Raw genomic sequence first — 16,547 nt, 5'->3', positions numbered from 1 at the left:
AATAAATACAGTAGACTCCCGGTTATTCGAAGCTCCGCGGGGGATAGGAATTTACTTCGAATAACCGAGATTTCGAATAACTGAAAATTTTCTTATCTTGGTCCAATTTTCACTCTGACGGATTTTTTGGAGGGATTTAATTAAAAAAGTAGTCATATCAAGTTTCACTGTACAGTTTTAAACGAATATGTTTACTTAAAACAAATATGTTTACTTAAAACAAATACAATAACCATTCTTCATATCTATATTCTTATGAAGTGTTTCCCTTGTTTTCTTGAATTTTCTGGAAATGGTGAAAGCATTCAACTTTTAAAAAAATTGCTTTGTACATAGTTTTATTTTTAGGAATAAAGACTATTTTTCTTTTATAAAAAGTGTTTGAAGTTGAAAATTCTTACTTTTACTCCAGCTATTGTCAAGAATTTTGAATAACTGAGAGAATATTGAGCCAAGGTGGTTAGAAAACCACTTCGAATAAACGAATTTTCGAATAACTGAAGTTTGAATAACTGAGAGAGATTTACTCTAAAACGAGTTAGAAAATTCAAGGCGAATGAAAGACGGTTCGAATAACCGAGAATTTCGAATAAGTGCAGGTTTGAATAACCGGGAGTCTACAAAGGAAATATATCGCAGCTTTTATTGTTTGACGCACATAAGTAGTCAAAATACATTTGCATGAACCTGTATTATCGTTCTTGTTTCTATAGGTCTCTGAGATAAATCTTAAAAAGGTCACTCAACTGTTTTGGTAAAGTGACAGATTTAGATTGGTTTGCTCCTTAAAAATCCCTTTTCCTACAAGAGATTGTGAGTAAGCGTTGTCATAAACGATGCCTTTTGCATGCCTTTGTTGTGTGCAAAAACCTAATTAATTTAATTTAAACGAATATTTAAAATAAAGCCACCATAAACCATGAAACCCTATAGTCTAAAAAGCCTGGAAAATTCTTTCAGCGTCTAACGATCCAAACGTACTATTGTCATTACCCGCTAGTAAAACAAAAGAAATAAAAAGCAAGGTGTAGTTAACTCTCTTTAATTTAGATCTCCATAATTTAAATACTTGTGTTTCAATAAAATGCCTGAAGCGTTTGTCAAATTCTGTTCGGGAAGGACGTTTAATAAACTTTTGTAACTTTATTCTTTTTATTGTCAATGAAATCCATATTTCTCCACATAATATCTACATAATCAAAAAAGTGCAGGTTCTGTGCAGTTTCGACAATATCTTCTTAGGATACTTAAAATGGGTTTTTGTAAAGATCCTTATCGATTAAATTCCACATTTGCGTCATGTTTGATTAACTCCTACTTCATTCTGTTATTCGAACACAGTTTCGAGTTCCTTGGGAAAAATTCTGTCTGTAACTTTATTTTCCAGTGTTTTTAGATGAGATTCGCCAATATAAATTCTTAGAGCTTGAATATCCTTTTGCGTTTATGATAATGACTCCGTCATAAAGTCATGAATCATTTCCCACGAAGCAAATATTATTATTTATAAATTTGTGAAGACGTGCGTGCATTAGGTAATTATTTCCATTAGAGAATACATTTTTTGGCACACACCGCGTACATATAGCATAACATTTTCCAGTTTCGAGTTGCGTTAGTAAGATAAATCTTGACATATAAATATCGCGAATATTTTATTAATACAATAATAACCGATTACCCCGGGCTGTACCGCATAATATCGCCTGAGGTCTAAGTCCCGACCGAGCTTGCTAGGTCGGTGCAATGACTGAGGGCGATATTTTTGGTACAGCCCGGGGTAATCGGTTATTATTGTATTTGTTAACCGTCTTAGTTAGATAAAAATAATAATAATAAAAAATTCGGTTTAGTATTTTTATAATAATATAATTCACTAGCACTACTTTCGTTAACACTCGAGGTCAAAATTCAAAACAGTCCGGTCTAAAAACAAACGTTCTATGCAGAATTCGAAATACCCTATAGAATAAATTTTTGTAAACAAAACATAACGATGTTCGAGACTTACAGAAGAATGTGTAAAGTTGAATGCGCAACTAAAATTTATTTACAGCGAATATTGAAGTAAATTTTTTAACTAGCTAGCTAACTAAGAATAACATGGGCATCAACGAGTTTTATATTGACTGAGTAACTAAAAGTTGGAGGAACGAGTCTGAAAATGAGAGGAGACGTATATGTTATAATTTCGTCGTTCTGTATTTAGCATTTTTGATAAAACTGGATATCAAATCATCGTTTTTTATGGAAGCTATAGTTTACTAGCCATGTTGAAGAAGCATCCAGACAGAATGTTGCTGAATCTGGTTATTTTAACTGTCAAACTTGACATTGTTGTTGTTTCTATGCTATAAAAATGTTTTTGTCGATAGATGTATTCTAGGAGTTAGATATATAGTCATTTCCAATGCTTCTTAAAACTTGTTTTCGTGGTTGTTTAAATTTTAAGCTACCATTTTTCTTGACCACGGGCAATACCGCTCCATCGGCCCGTTATCAAGAGCGCTAAGCCAATCAGAATGCCTAAAAACCCGTATTGCCCGCTTGCAAAATCCAGACAGTAAACAACACTGCATGCTACACACAACACTTTCATCAATGCATCCCTGAGAGCTTATCGCAAGAAAAAATAGTGCCTAGGAGGCCAGCATAACAGGTTCCTTTATTTTTGATCGAAGCGGATAATTTAAATTTGATAACTCTTTGTTTCTTTTATTTCTATTTTTTTATGAAATTTAAATTAGAAACAGTCAACTGCACTTGTTAATTTTACTTACCACTTTGCAAGCAACCATAAAGTTCCATCCGTACACATGCATGAGCCAATCGATCATGATCTAATTTTATACGCGTTGCATACAAACGAACATGTGTAGCTACCATCGATTTTGTAAACCAGTTGTATACCACGTTGGTGTTGTCAACATTACCTGTAAACTTCTAAAACATATAGTTTAGACCTCTTTGTATTAAGAAACATTTAACATTAGAGAAGTCTAAAATATGGTTTAAAATAATGATTTAAATTAAAAATAAAATTCTAACCAAAAGCAAACTTTTAGTATCGACAAATCAGGAATCAAACAACATTTCGCAATAGGTACGAAAAAGCTGTTTAAAGATGGATTATATGAACTATGCACTAAACACTACTTTCAAAGTCTCAAAGTAATTTTTATAAACAAATCATAGCCTAATACAAACCGATTCGAGAAAATAATAAATTTGCTACTTGCGTTTGACTGCTCATTTTGCAATGTTTTACTCTAAAGTGATAAGATGCATAGTTTTTAACCTATTTTAGGTTTTAAATTTCTTTTTGCGTTCAAAGATTCACTTTGGATATACAGCGGCTGAGTTTTATATTTTATTCAGCCTCTAAAGCTTGGCTCGCACTAGGGGTCTTTGTTTCTTTCCTTCTTTCTTTCTTTCTTTAGTTAATTGTGAAGAAAGAAATGCTTACGTTATTAATAATTAATTATTTCAACTGGCACAGCAAAAGAGAATGAAAAATATGAAAGTAGGAAAAATGAGTTCAAGTTTGTAAACACTGTTTTATGAAACCTAGATCAAACGTAAAAATCGATAAAAACGATTATTTTTAATTTATTTAGTTTTTTAAAAAGAATTTTAGTCAGTTGAAACTCGCTGTATTAAATACAAATCTAGCTATGGTAAAATCCATATCACTTAAAGATAACAAACGACAGTTGCAGCTTGGTACTAGCGAAACCAACTAAACATAAAATAATAATGCAAAATGATTATTTTGTAAAAACAATAGGTTTTTGTACCTTGTGCAAGAGTGTAGTCTGTTTAACACTCAAAATCTAAGAATTCCCGTATCGCTACACTAGACTGGTATCCTGCCGTGTTTCACTAGTGTCGGTAGTAAAAACGGCGACAAAAAAAAGAAGTCCATTTTAAAGTTCTACCGGCTAAAGCCCTAGAACAATAATAAAATTTTCTTAAGATCGTGGAATTATCTTGAGATAATTTAATAGTATAACATCTATCTATCCACGTTTGACAGCAACATCATGCTTTCTTCACCTTCACAGCTTCGCTAACCTTGTTTTTTTTTTTGACTTTCTTGCGTATGTTCTATAGCTATGGAGCGAATTTTTAACCTCTCTGCGAAATTTACTAGGATGCGTCCAAAATGACCATAAATGGAAAACACAAGACCGTACATAGGCATAATTTTCGCAGGCAATCCTGCGAAAACGACTATCTGCGAAACAAAGTAGAGATTCAACACCTCAGCCTGCAAAACAAAGTGGATGCTGTTGTATCCTGCGAAAACGACGTGCGAAGCGCGAGGCTTGTGTGCGCCGCCCGGAAAAAGATTTGTGCCGGATGCACAATTGGTGCACCCATCCATGTGTTGGCGGTGGGGTGGAAAAAACGACGTGTTGAAATGAAAAAAGTAGGTCGCTCAGTCGATCGCAGAGCCTGACCGACGCTGGCTACGCCTCTGGTATTATTATTTTCGTTTTTTGTCACTGTTGCTTTTTCTACTCCTGCAAAGCTCTCATGAAAGACACTACTCTCACTTTGTGCATTGGCGGTAAAAACAAAAGATTTATTTGATGTTGAATGAACTCATCTTAAACGCATGATTTTAATATCAACCCTTTTTGATATTAAACGCTTGCATAAATATGTTTATTGCATGTAAAATCGTCATGCGTTTATTTTTAGCATTCCCACTTTTAAATTATATTTTAAAACTTTCAAAATAAACATATGTTTATCAATAACGCATTGGTGATGGTTTTTTACGCCTGTCTACGTATATGTTAGCAAGATAGCCAGCTAGCTACATGTATTTTCTCACCCAGCTAAATTTCCGAAAGTCATGATTTTTAAAAGTTTTAAAAAGAACTTGCATTTTTATTTAAAGGAAAACTAGACACAAAAATTATTTTTTGATATATTTTTACTACTACAATAATAAAAAAAAAAATTCAACTAGTTTTACTGTTTCATATGAATCCGAAGTGGCATAAATACGAACTTCATCGCCTCAAATATGGCTACAAATTCCGACTCCTTATTTGGTAAAAAAAGACGGTGACGAACGTGATTTTTGACGTTTTCAAGTGCAGAAAAGTTCGATTTTTTGTAGCGGCTGATTTGTTTGAGCTACGAATTGTTGTAACTTTGATAAAACATACCTTACATACTACCATTTAAAATTTATTTTATGATAAATGTGCGAAGTTGTCCAGCTTTCGGTTGTACAAGTCGCTTCCTTGTGTGACAAGCTCAGTTTTAATAAGATCACTTCGGAAAAATCGAGTAACACTTCGTGAAAATGTAGTAAGCGATCATAAGAAAAGGAACTTTAACAAAAGATTTTCGGTTTTACATCTGCTTGTAAATCTTACTGATGATTGTTTCCAGAGGAATATGATGGTAAGACAAAGTTCATCTTGATGTCTTGATTTCAAAAAATACAATTTTTTTCGCATGTGTATATATTCACGGGCCATGAAATTCATGCAATTGCATAATTCATGTTCGCTTTTATTGATGTTATTTTACTTATTTGTTCCCCTTTCCATTTTCCATTTTTAAATTTATAAAGTTTTCAATTTTCATCCTTTTTGCTTCTTATGATTATCTCCTTTCAAAACCCACAGAACATAGTTTTGTTCTTTAGTTTTGCGCAATTGAGATTCTAATTTTTCACAAAGGTTATATTATTTTGCTTGAGTAAGCTAATGTGTGAACCGATGTCATCAGCATTTCAAACATCAAACGAAAGCAAAATACGTTTTTCATACAGGTTTGTATATGCAAGCAGTTTTGAAATCCAGTTTCGGTGATACACTTTTTTCCTAGCAGAAATGTTTTTATTACCCCCTGAATTTTTTCTCATTTAATATGAAAATTTTTTGAGCTTCTGTTGAGCTGTTTTTCTTTATTGATATGATTTCATTTTTTCCGTAAAAGTTGTTATCAACGGGCAAGTGACAATGCATCAAAAATCTTTAAAAACGCTTAAATTTTCTTATGAAGACTGCTTGATCGTTTGAGAAATGCATTATTGTTTAGTTACGTGTTTTTCTTGACGAATTTGACGAATAAGAAAAATTTATTTTTGTTAAAAAAAGCATTTACTTTTCACATTTGGTTTATTAATGCGTTCATAAATTTACCTTCAAAAAGTTCCCCTGGGATTTTGTTGCTATCGCAACAGCGGTGAGGAAAGCTCCAGCAAATATTTGAGTTCCTAAAGTCTTTAAATTTTGGTTTTTTATTCGCTAAAGTTGCAGTAAAGTTATTTAAAAATATATATATTACACCCGAAGCTTGTACTTAGGCGCTGCACCTGATCATGTGGCACAGTTTACACCAACGCCAAATCACACAGTTACTTGTGGCTTAATCCGGCGTCTCAACACCAGGTTCCTCGGCTAGTCTGTAAAAATAGCCGTTGTAGTGTGTTCAAAATGGCTGTGCGCAGCAGCGACATCTCTGTGGATTAATACATTCTCCTGACGGGAAAAACCGAGGATTTTTTCCGTGGTTTAACAATTAGTTATATTATCATGCTCGGCCTCTGTCTGTTAGCTAAAGATGGCAACTGCGAGTAGGGACGGGCAATTGTCTTATCGATTTTCAACAAGTGAATTGCTGTGGAATTTTGCAGGGACTTACAATCCAGCTGAATTATCCAAAGAAATTCGTGTTGATGTTACAATTTTGAGATACTTTTGGATTTGTAGCAGCGTCATTGTGCATTTCGGATAGATAACACACCAGTTCAATTTAAAGTCAATTAATAACGTTATTATTGAAATTCTGCTCAAATTAAAGCGAAAATTTTAAAATGTGAGTCACCCTAATTTGCACTTATCCGATTACTATTTTGATTACGTAGTTGGATCTGTTTGTTTTTTATACAAATTGAGTTGTTCTGATAACATATAATTTCGGATACTAGCAGTGAATTCGCCGTGATTTGACATTTCACGTTGTATTCATAGAGTTTTATTTAATTGACTATGAGAATTAAAATTTACTCGTATATATATTAGAGGGGGCAGTTGCTTTTTTGTGCAACACAATATCAAAATTTTTCTGTTCCTGATATCTATGTTTGCCTCGTTTTATTTTTGCAAGAAATAAGACACTAAGAATGTGTATGAAACGATTCGATTATTTCGTAAGAGTACAGATATTACCTTATCATTATCAAAACTCGTCCAATCTTTTCCATCACTTGAGAATTTTAGTCGAAATGTTTCTATAAAACCGTTAGAGACAAGTGGATCACCTTGGATAGCAATTCCATTGATTATTGTTTTGTTTTTAAAACGAACCTAAAAAGAACAGAGAAATTACACAATGCGAAAATCTTATAATAGAAAATCCTGGCAATTTGAAATGTAATTTTTTGAAATTTTTAACGCAGATATTTGCGTAGACGTCGGGTTTCTATCTACTTGAAAGGCTCACTTGATAAAGATTGCACAACCATATAAACTTGCAAACTCTCTGCGCAATACATTTTGTGATTGTTTGCCAGCCTTAACGTTTGGCAGATACTTTTATTTCAATAAGCCTATTTCAATATCCATTTTCATTCCGCAAAATACACACTCGGAATATAGACAGTAACATCGAAACAAGGTTAGTTTAGATACAATTTTATACAACATAGTTTATTTACCCTTACCATTTTTTAAATTAACTTGTCACATTATGAAATTTTGAAATAGAAAATGGCATTTCTTTTATACCAATTGGTCTTATGAAAGTGGCTAGTTTACATTCTTTGGTGGTGTTCAGCTAGCTAAAGTTGAATGATTTGAATGTTATTTTTTAACTATACTAGTATTGGTTTCTACTAGCTTGGAACTTTAACCAATGCTGTTGACATACACTTTATTCCTTGTTATTGGGTATCTTTTATTTTTTCAACATCTGTAAGTAACATCATGACTTGGCTATACTGAACATGTTGGGATGGTTGTATAAGACTGAATGTTGGTCTTCATCATTTTTTATAATTTAAAAAAATGTAATAAGAGCAATGCAATCATCCACGATAAAAGCATGTTAACCCTTAGGTATCCTTAGAAAGATGTAGTTGCAGCTACAAACAAATGCTATTGCTTTTTAAATTCAAAAACGGTTGTCAATAAGTAGCTATATAACCCAGCTCAAACAACATAACCTTACAAGTTTGACACTGCCCTTATCAAAATAGTTGACAGAGGCCTAATACTGCTCTGTTAAGTTAATTCTAAAGAAAATAAGAAAAAAAATTTAAAAACCTTGAATCTATTTTTTAGAGAAGAGGGCTCCACTACACCAACTAAATAATTTTATAGTTGAATGTAACTGTGTGACCTGTGGCAAAAACTTTTTTGTAAGAATAGCAACATGTGGAGTGGTGTGGGTCTTCACCTTCTGAAAAAAATTGATTTATGCACAAAACGACACCAACAATCAATTTGTGTTTTGTATTATAGGTTTATCAGTGATAAAACTACAATATTAATATGAATCTAAACAGACACAGACTCTCTATCGTGCAAATTGCAAGGTAGCAATGTTCTCTCGAACAGACTGCAAGGTATCGACTCTTTATCGTGCAAATTATCGTTCAAATTGCAAGGTAGCAATGTTCTACCGTGCAGACTGAAAAAATTGAAATAAAAGAAAATGGCTGCTGTACCGAAAAAACGAGTATAAAAAAAAGTGGGTTTAGAGTTAAAATACCAAACCTTGCTGAAACATGACAAGGGAAGAACCAACGAATTAGCTTCATTGTTGTTTGAAGTTCCACAAAACACTGTGTCTACTTGAAAAAAATACAAATCTAAAATATTTAAGGCTTTTTAAAAACTAACAGAGTTAAAGCAAATTCCTTTGGTTATCGATAACTGCCCTGCTCAATTTGAGGTATCAGATTTGCAATGCGTGGAGCTGATCTTTCTTCCTTCCAACACCACTTCAATCACGCAACCGATTTATCAAGGTGTTATTCGATCCCTCAAGGCGAAATATCGCTCTTTCGAAGAATTGGAAGCGGATCATCAAAATATGACGGATAACTTCCGTGTGGATTATCGAATGACAGACGTGGATTTACAAGCATCTGTCAAAATTTGAATAATATCCGAGATAGAGGTGGTTTATAGAGAGTCAATCAAAGGACGCAAAGTATTTTTGCTATATGTGTAAAATAATTTCGTACGAAAACATCTGCTTTTGCTACTAAACTAGTGCTAAAGAATTAGTTTCTGTCCCAGACATTGGCTATAATAACTGTAAAATAAACAATTTTTTTATAGCCGTACAAATGGATTAACTACCGGTTGCCTACATTGATTTTTGTTTGGTAAGTTAAATATGTAGTTATTATTTTGATCAAGAGGAATTAATTTTGCAAGTTTTTTATTATGTACGTACTAGATCTGCCAAAAAAAATTGTTTTGGAGCCTAATTTCAAAATTTCAACAAAATCTTCCCGAAAGCACGTAGTTGTAAAAAATAAACATGAGAATTTGCTAAAACATAAGTCCACAAAAAAGGTTTATTTCTTATATTTTTTTAATCCGCAAAAGTTTTTTTTTCCCGCTAAGTATCAATTTTTTGGAAACCTAAAAATATTTCCACCAAAACAATCGCAAAAGAATATTATTACATTTCTTAATGCAACCATTACATACCTGATTCCGTTTTGTAAAAAATTTTTTCCTACCTTATTGAATGAATACACTGTTATTTGTAGTCCTTTATAGGTTTGCCATGAGATAAACATACTTGTTTTAACTTGGTTCTAAAAATAGCTAGGTCTGGCTTAATAGATCCCTTCCATTGCTAAAAGTACGATAAAAAAGACTTTCCAACAAAGCAAATCTCTCATCATTTACTGATTAATATGGTAGTAAAAATGGTTCCCGTTTTGATGCATGGCCCCAACTTCAAACCACTTTATAAATCTTCATAATTGTTCCACATAAATCTTGTTGCTCTGCCTGAACCAGAATTTGAAAGACAGTTTCTGTTTGTTTTGATGACATGCGCGTTTCTGCAAAAACGTAAATGAATCGTTGTTCATTGCTAAGAACATTTTTTGTTTCGGTTGTATGAAGCACCACCGGCAGTAGCAGGAATGACTTTAAATTTCATATCTTTACAGTAGCATACATCTCTCCAAAATGTAAGCATTATTTGAGAGGATTTAGCCTTAGTTGTTGCAAATGTGCAAAAACTGGGATACAGCGGATTACTAATACTTTTGACAAGAAATACAAGCTGCGTTACAAAATCTTTCAGAATGTCATGATGCAAATTCTTGAACATTTTGTGACGTAGCAAAGTTGATATGTATATCTCCTAGGTCAACAAAACATATAAGTTCACCCGCATGTGCATCCCATAAAATCTTTCGGGATGTTCATTTCGTCAAATAGAAGTAATACATATCTCCTATGATCTTGAAATTACCTTTTTTATCTTTGTACGAGTTGATTTAAAATATTCTCGAAATATGTACATGGACTTGCTAATGCTAATATACCAGAGTCATCATAAACAGAAGATTATAACAACGTACACTACTTACGCATGAAGAATTAACATAACAATTTCAGAAAATCACATCTTCTCGATATTCTAGGATGGCAGCTTCCCGTGTGGTCATGCTGAGAGTTCTGCTAAAAATTTTACTGATTTTTTCCATCAAAGGACCAATAAGGAACAATAACAGTGTTTGTTACTCGTTTACTGGAGTTGTGGAGATCGAGGGTATTGAGGGTGGTGAGACACTACTAAGATTTGTTTATATATTCAGAACCACTAGTTAGTTTGCAAATATTGTTACTGCTTAGTGATAATGTGGAGCAAAGGCGAAAGGATTGAGAATAGTACACTAGAAGATAAGAGAACTTTTTAAAAACGTTGGAAGTTTTTGTACTACTTTAGATAAACTTAAAGGTATCGACACCATAAAGTCTCTCTGAGACACACATAACACAAAATGATAAAAAATAAATATTCGAAAGTCCGTTCTACGAATTTATATCTAAAGCTCACAAAAATGGCACTGAAGGTAGTGTTACTGTTTACATCTTGGAGGGACTTAAATGGGAAGAAAGAGAGATCTAGAACGTGATTTATTGGAAACAATTTGTATCGAAGTTATATTAAATATTTCCAAAAACTTTCTTTTGATCACTATATACAGACTCCGGCTTCTACCAGTGAATTTCAATGAATTATTTGAAATTTTCTGAATAACAATTAAATAATAATTAAGAAAAATGTCCTTCAGGATACTATTCCCAAAAATTAGTAATTCATTTATAAGTTCTAAGTCAATCGTAAAAATTATTACTCGCGAATATTTTTGCAAACTATCATCCGTGAAAATTAATATCCGCGAAAGCAAGCGTACTGTGTAGACTGATGGTTCGATGGTTCCGTGAAACATTAGTTGTTCGCTGGTTTCGCGAAACTCCCTGTTTTATTATGTACGAGACGGATTATGTTTGAATAATCAAATTCTGTCGATAACAGGAAACGAATTGTGAAACAATGTGTACAGGAGCACAACACGGACGCAGGTACAGACAAAAAATAAATTTTCAGACCATAGCTGGAAGAATGATCCTATTATAGACTGTGATCATAGACCGAAAGTCCGGTTAAACAGCAAGGCAATGGATAGAAATACTTATATCAATAGTATTTTAAATCAACTTTCAGTAATGTGGTTTTTCGCCGTTCAAAAAGCAAATATTTTGAAACAGGGTAATATGGTTCGAGACAAACGTATTTATGCCAAAGGGAGGGGGTGGGGGCAACATGGGGTAAATAACTATACTCTGGCATAATAAGGGTTAATCATTCTATCGTTTTTATCCAGGCATGTAAAAGGTCTGATTGGTTAATTTCAGCTATATAATATCTCCTCAACAAATGAAAAGCCAAAATGATTTCAATCCATGCCGTCTATGATTGCTGTATAGCGCACCCTAGAATACACTCGGTTGTTCATGACATAAACATATTTATATTTTTAATGTCAATGACTGAACAGATAAGTGCTAATTTTCTAAAAGGTGAAATGAACAGTAATATGGAACCTTAACGTCGAGGTGAGATTGCTATAAAAATGAAGATGAAAATCTAGATGCAAAGTGAATACGGGAAGAAGTCGAGAAACACTACTGCATCAAAGCAAAGCCCAAATACTAACATAAAATCCACTTACAGTAAATCGAGACCACTCAACTTTTAATATCATAATGTAGGCCAATACGAAAGAAAATTAAATTTTCTTTCCAGTGCTTTGCTCGGTCAATGTGGGAACAGTAATCTTACAGTAAAAAGTAATCCTGGTTAATGACGCAGGATTGACAACAAAAATCATAGAAAAAAACCTTCCTTGGACAATAGGTAAAAATTGAAAGTACTACTAAGTGGAATGAAAAAAAACTCAGGCGTTTAAGAAACAACTGCCTGAAAGATACGTATTTAGAATTGATACAAAATGGAATGATATACAAAAAATCGTGTTTATATCGCGTACTGTTATCAAAAAACTGGAATTAATAAAATAACTCTTTGCAAAGACAACTTTTTGTTTAAAATATGCGGTTAAAAATTTTTGTAAATAGACCTCTTGGCATCTTACTCTTCACAGCAAAGAAGATTCATTGTGATAAACGCTGTCAACTAACAACAAAGGGGATTTAGTGACATTTGTTTATCCTTGAAATGACTATTCCATTGCTAAAGTGGCATTCAAATCACCGCAATAGCATACATGTATGGCATATAATATTTTTTTCAGAAAAGAAACAACAACAACAAAGCTCTGCAAATGCACCGGACCTGCTGAAAATGACAACATAAAGTAACTCGATTTTTCCTAATCCCTATTTTGAAATTAGAAACTTTATGTCCAATCAGAAAAAGTTAACTTTGATTTCTTGACAGTACCTGGAACCAATCTGATTTGTAACTTCCTACAGCTGTTCCTTCTTGACCACACCATACACTTGAAGAATAAAGTCTTCCACGAGATGGTAGATAATTTGGATACATTGAGCTACTTGATATTTGATCGGAAGTAATCAATCCATTTGCCATTCCAAGAGGTGTGCGATCTGTACATGCTATTTAATATATACATTATTTCGTTATGTAAGCTTGGAAAGCTTGGAAAGTATAATTGACAATTATCTCTACTTTAAGTCAAACGATATATCGTAACAGATGCAAATTTTAGATTCTGAAAAATTGCAAGTGCCTGAATTCATAAATGCAGTACCGGGCATTATTTAATTTGTTAATAACATTGGAAAAGTTAACGCAATAACCCTGAAACTTTTTGTAGCTGAATTTTTTACATTATGGAATTTTAAACTCCTAAAATATTGGAAATAATCCAAGTCGTATGCCACATCGATTTCAAAAAGCTCTATCTTGCATTGTATTGTTTTTTTGATCTATTAAAGATGCTATTCTTTAATGTTGCCTTTTCTTGGTCATTATCGCAAAAATTTATCATTTCGGAAATTTTAAATCAGCAAGAAGTTAAAGTTTTGTCACGCGAAGCCAGATGTATTTTTAACATGCAATTTTTAACATGCAATTTTTCACCACAAAAAATCAAAGAACGGAGAAATATCACAGTTGGTGATTAACATTTAGTGTTTTCATTCTTCTTTACTACAAGTTTTTCGGGTATCCTGATTTCTTGAAACAGACTTTTGATTACTCATAATAAAATAACAAAAAAGAAAATTGTCGCTTTTCACAATAGATTTTTTTTCGCAAATGAAGTAATTTTCGATTTACGCGTTGATGTTTTTCGTGAGTTACTCCAAAATACGCCCTACGAATTTTTTTTTCTCCATTTTTCTTCGTTTTTGTTGAATTGATGCATAGGGCATCAATCCCACAAAAACGCTATCTATCTTGATCCAAAAGGGTAAAAAAGCATAAATGCGTAAAATGTACGCTACGTCTGGTTACGAAGACGTAACAGTTTTTAGGACTTTTTGTCCAATCGGCGTATTAATAAATTAATAATAAGCATCACTCAAAGTCTCAAAATAATACTTGATTTGCAAATTTTTAAGGAAACATCGCCAAAGTGATTTGAAAACACAAAACTGGAAATTTAACAAATTATCTTGACGTCAGCAGAAATTATTGTTGACTGACTTTGTTGACGTCATCATTTAAGGCATGATCTTTAATCTTTATGTGCCAGCCATCATTTTCACAAAGTTATTTGACTTACAACCCCCGGTACTACACTCGCCCACTATACCCAGGCAATACTAGCGTTATAAAAGAAATATTCTAAACTTAGTATTTTTTTTTTTCAGAAACAAAATATCAGTTCAGCACCAGCTTTTGAATTATGCTTTGCTGTGCATATAAATATAAAGAAAATAATATGAATTACACACTTCATCCTCACTTACCACTTATTACAGGCACAAGATAATTCCAATAGAAAAAAAGCTTGCAAATGATAGGAGTCATCGTATGAATTTTCCTTCAGTCGTAATTTTTTCCTAAAATTGAAATTGAGACTGTTAAGTTAATTGCGCTTTTCATCACAAAAGATATAATCCTGATATTTTAAATTGAGGAAGTTTTTCGTTTTCATAACTGTTATAGTAAATTTATAATTAAATAAGTTACATAAATAAATTGAAAATTAATTTGCATCTAACGTTGCCTACAATGTGTCCATGTACAAGTTCTTTTAAAATCCTATCGCGTACTTCATAGACATCATGCAGCAATAATATACTAATTTTTCTCATTTAATACTACGAACTTCTCGAACAACACTGGAATTTCTTGTCAAACACTGCGATTCCGAAAAAAAAGAAGAAATCCGCGGTGTCGAAATTACTTATTTTAACTTTTACTGATCACACAAAGAAAAAAAAAAGAGTACGAAGTGGCTTTTAAATGTCAGTAAATGGCAGTTATTCAAATCATATCATTGAACCTGGTTATCACAGCGACAGATTAGCAAAACGCATTGATTTCAATGTTTTAATAAGTAATAGACGAATTTAGAGATTATTGTCTAGCTTAACTAAAGGAAATTTTTATTAGTACTTGAAGACGATGCACTGAGAAATTTAAATGAGCCATTCCGACTAGGTCGAGGTATGCATTACTGAAATACGACATATGATGTTTAAGATGTAGTTATTGTTACTCACTGCACGCTGAGAAAAAATAAGTCGCCTCGTGGTAGTCATTTTGACCACATTAGATAGTCAATGAAATGATTCTTTAAATTAATTACTATCCTAAGGTGGTCACTAAAGGCAGGTATTTTCAATATACTTTCTTTAAAATAACAAACATTTATGATGGATATTGCATTACTAAGAAGGTCTATGTATCAATATAATGTTATATATAGTGATGTACTACCACCACTAACCTTGAGCAAAAATTTTTCGCTACCTAAGAAATTAGCTAAACCTTCGCGTTGTTACAAATCCGCCATTTCCTTACATATATGCCTTTGAGGTCTATGTATCAATATAATGTTATATATAATGATTTGTAAACGTTAAGATTCAAGACACTGTACACGGATTAAAAAAAATGGCTCGGGGACGAAGTGTCATAATGTTTTAAACATTGGCAAATGCTATCCATTTGATAAGGGCACGTGACAAACTCGTTTTCCCAACGTAGTTTTAATGGATAGCAAAGTAGATCTTTAAAATAAGTAAGACAAAGACGAAAAACAAATTATTAAACTTTCTATTCATCGACCGTGAGTTCGTTGTAGCTATAACTCGTTCTAGGTACACGGATTTGATTTTACTTTTGAACCCTATATACTAACTGAATAAAATATTATTGAACGCGGGATGTTACTTATACTGTTATTTCTGACAATAGGGCTTATTATTTTTAGCAAAATCTTAGCCGCGTATATAAAATTTTTCCTATGTAAAAAACTAGCGATCGCCTTTCTCAGTGTGCCTGATACAGATCATGTGGGCAGTGCAAGAAAATATATAGACTGTTGTTTTTTCCTTATGTTATTGTTATATTTAAGCATTTGAGTTGGATGTTGACCTCAGTTTTCCACAGCATTAGTTGCCCTTACGCAACTAAAAATGGTGCAAACTGGAAAAAAGATACAGATTTCTCTAGTATATATGTATTTATAAAAACACTTAACGAATTAACATTATATTTTCACACAATGTAAACATACCTGTTTACAGTTAAAAACATTTTTTCAGTCTTAAGTTTTAAGTCTTTTTTTTCGAAATTGCGTATTCTTTAGGAGAAAAGAAACATCTCCTTTAAAAAAATCCTTTTTTTGCCTGATGCTGTATTTTTAGTCACAAAGAACTTTTCGTATTAATGTAAGAGATATAAGGGATAATCGCGAGTATTGACCAATATCTTAGACTCTGAGAGGTATGGAACCTAAAAGTATGGCATACATATGCCTAATTAATACTGATAAAAAATCAGTAAGTCATAACCATGCGGTATAGCAAAAGAGT

At 32.7% G+C, this 16,547-nt stretch overlaps 1 protein-coding gene across 1 annotated transcript in view; it reads right to left on the bottom strand.

Moving 5' to 3' along the window:
• Positions 1 to 16,547, bottom strand: part of LOC130654657 (receptor-type tyrosine-protein phosphatase F-like) — a 41,073-nt gene that overhangs the window by 18,648 nt on the left and 5,878 nt on the right. Inside the window, exons 2-5 of the mRNA XM_057457270.1 lie at positions 14,472 to 14,564; positions 12,976 to 13,151; positions 7,200 to 7,337; positions 2,781 to 2,943 (exon numbers count right to left, since the gene is read on the bottom strand). Of these exons, the coding sequence (XP_057313253.1) occupies positions 2,781 to 2,943; positions 7,200 to 7,337; positions 12,976 to 13,151; positions 14,472 to 14,532 (538 nt within the window). The 5' untranslated portion in view covers positions 14,533 to 14,564. The remainder of the gene's footprint in view (positions 1 to 2,780; positions 2,944 to 7,199; positions 7,338 to 12,975; positions 13,152 to 14,471; positions 14,565 to 16,547) is intronic.

The sequence above is a fragment of the Hydractinia symbiolongicarpus genome, chromosome 8 (assembly GCF_029227915.1).
Source record: "Hydractinia symbiolongicarpus strain clone_291-10 chromosome 8, HSymV2.1, whole genome shotgun sequence".
Taxonomy (NCBI): Eukaryota; Metazoa; Cnidaria; class Hydrozoa; order Anthoathecata; family Hydractiniidae; genus Hydractinia; species Hydractinia symbiolongicarpus.
This window is presented reverse-complemented; position numbering and strand designations above follow the sequence as displayed.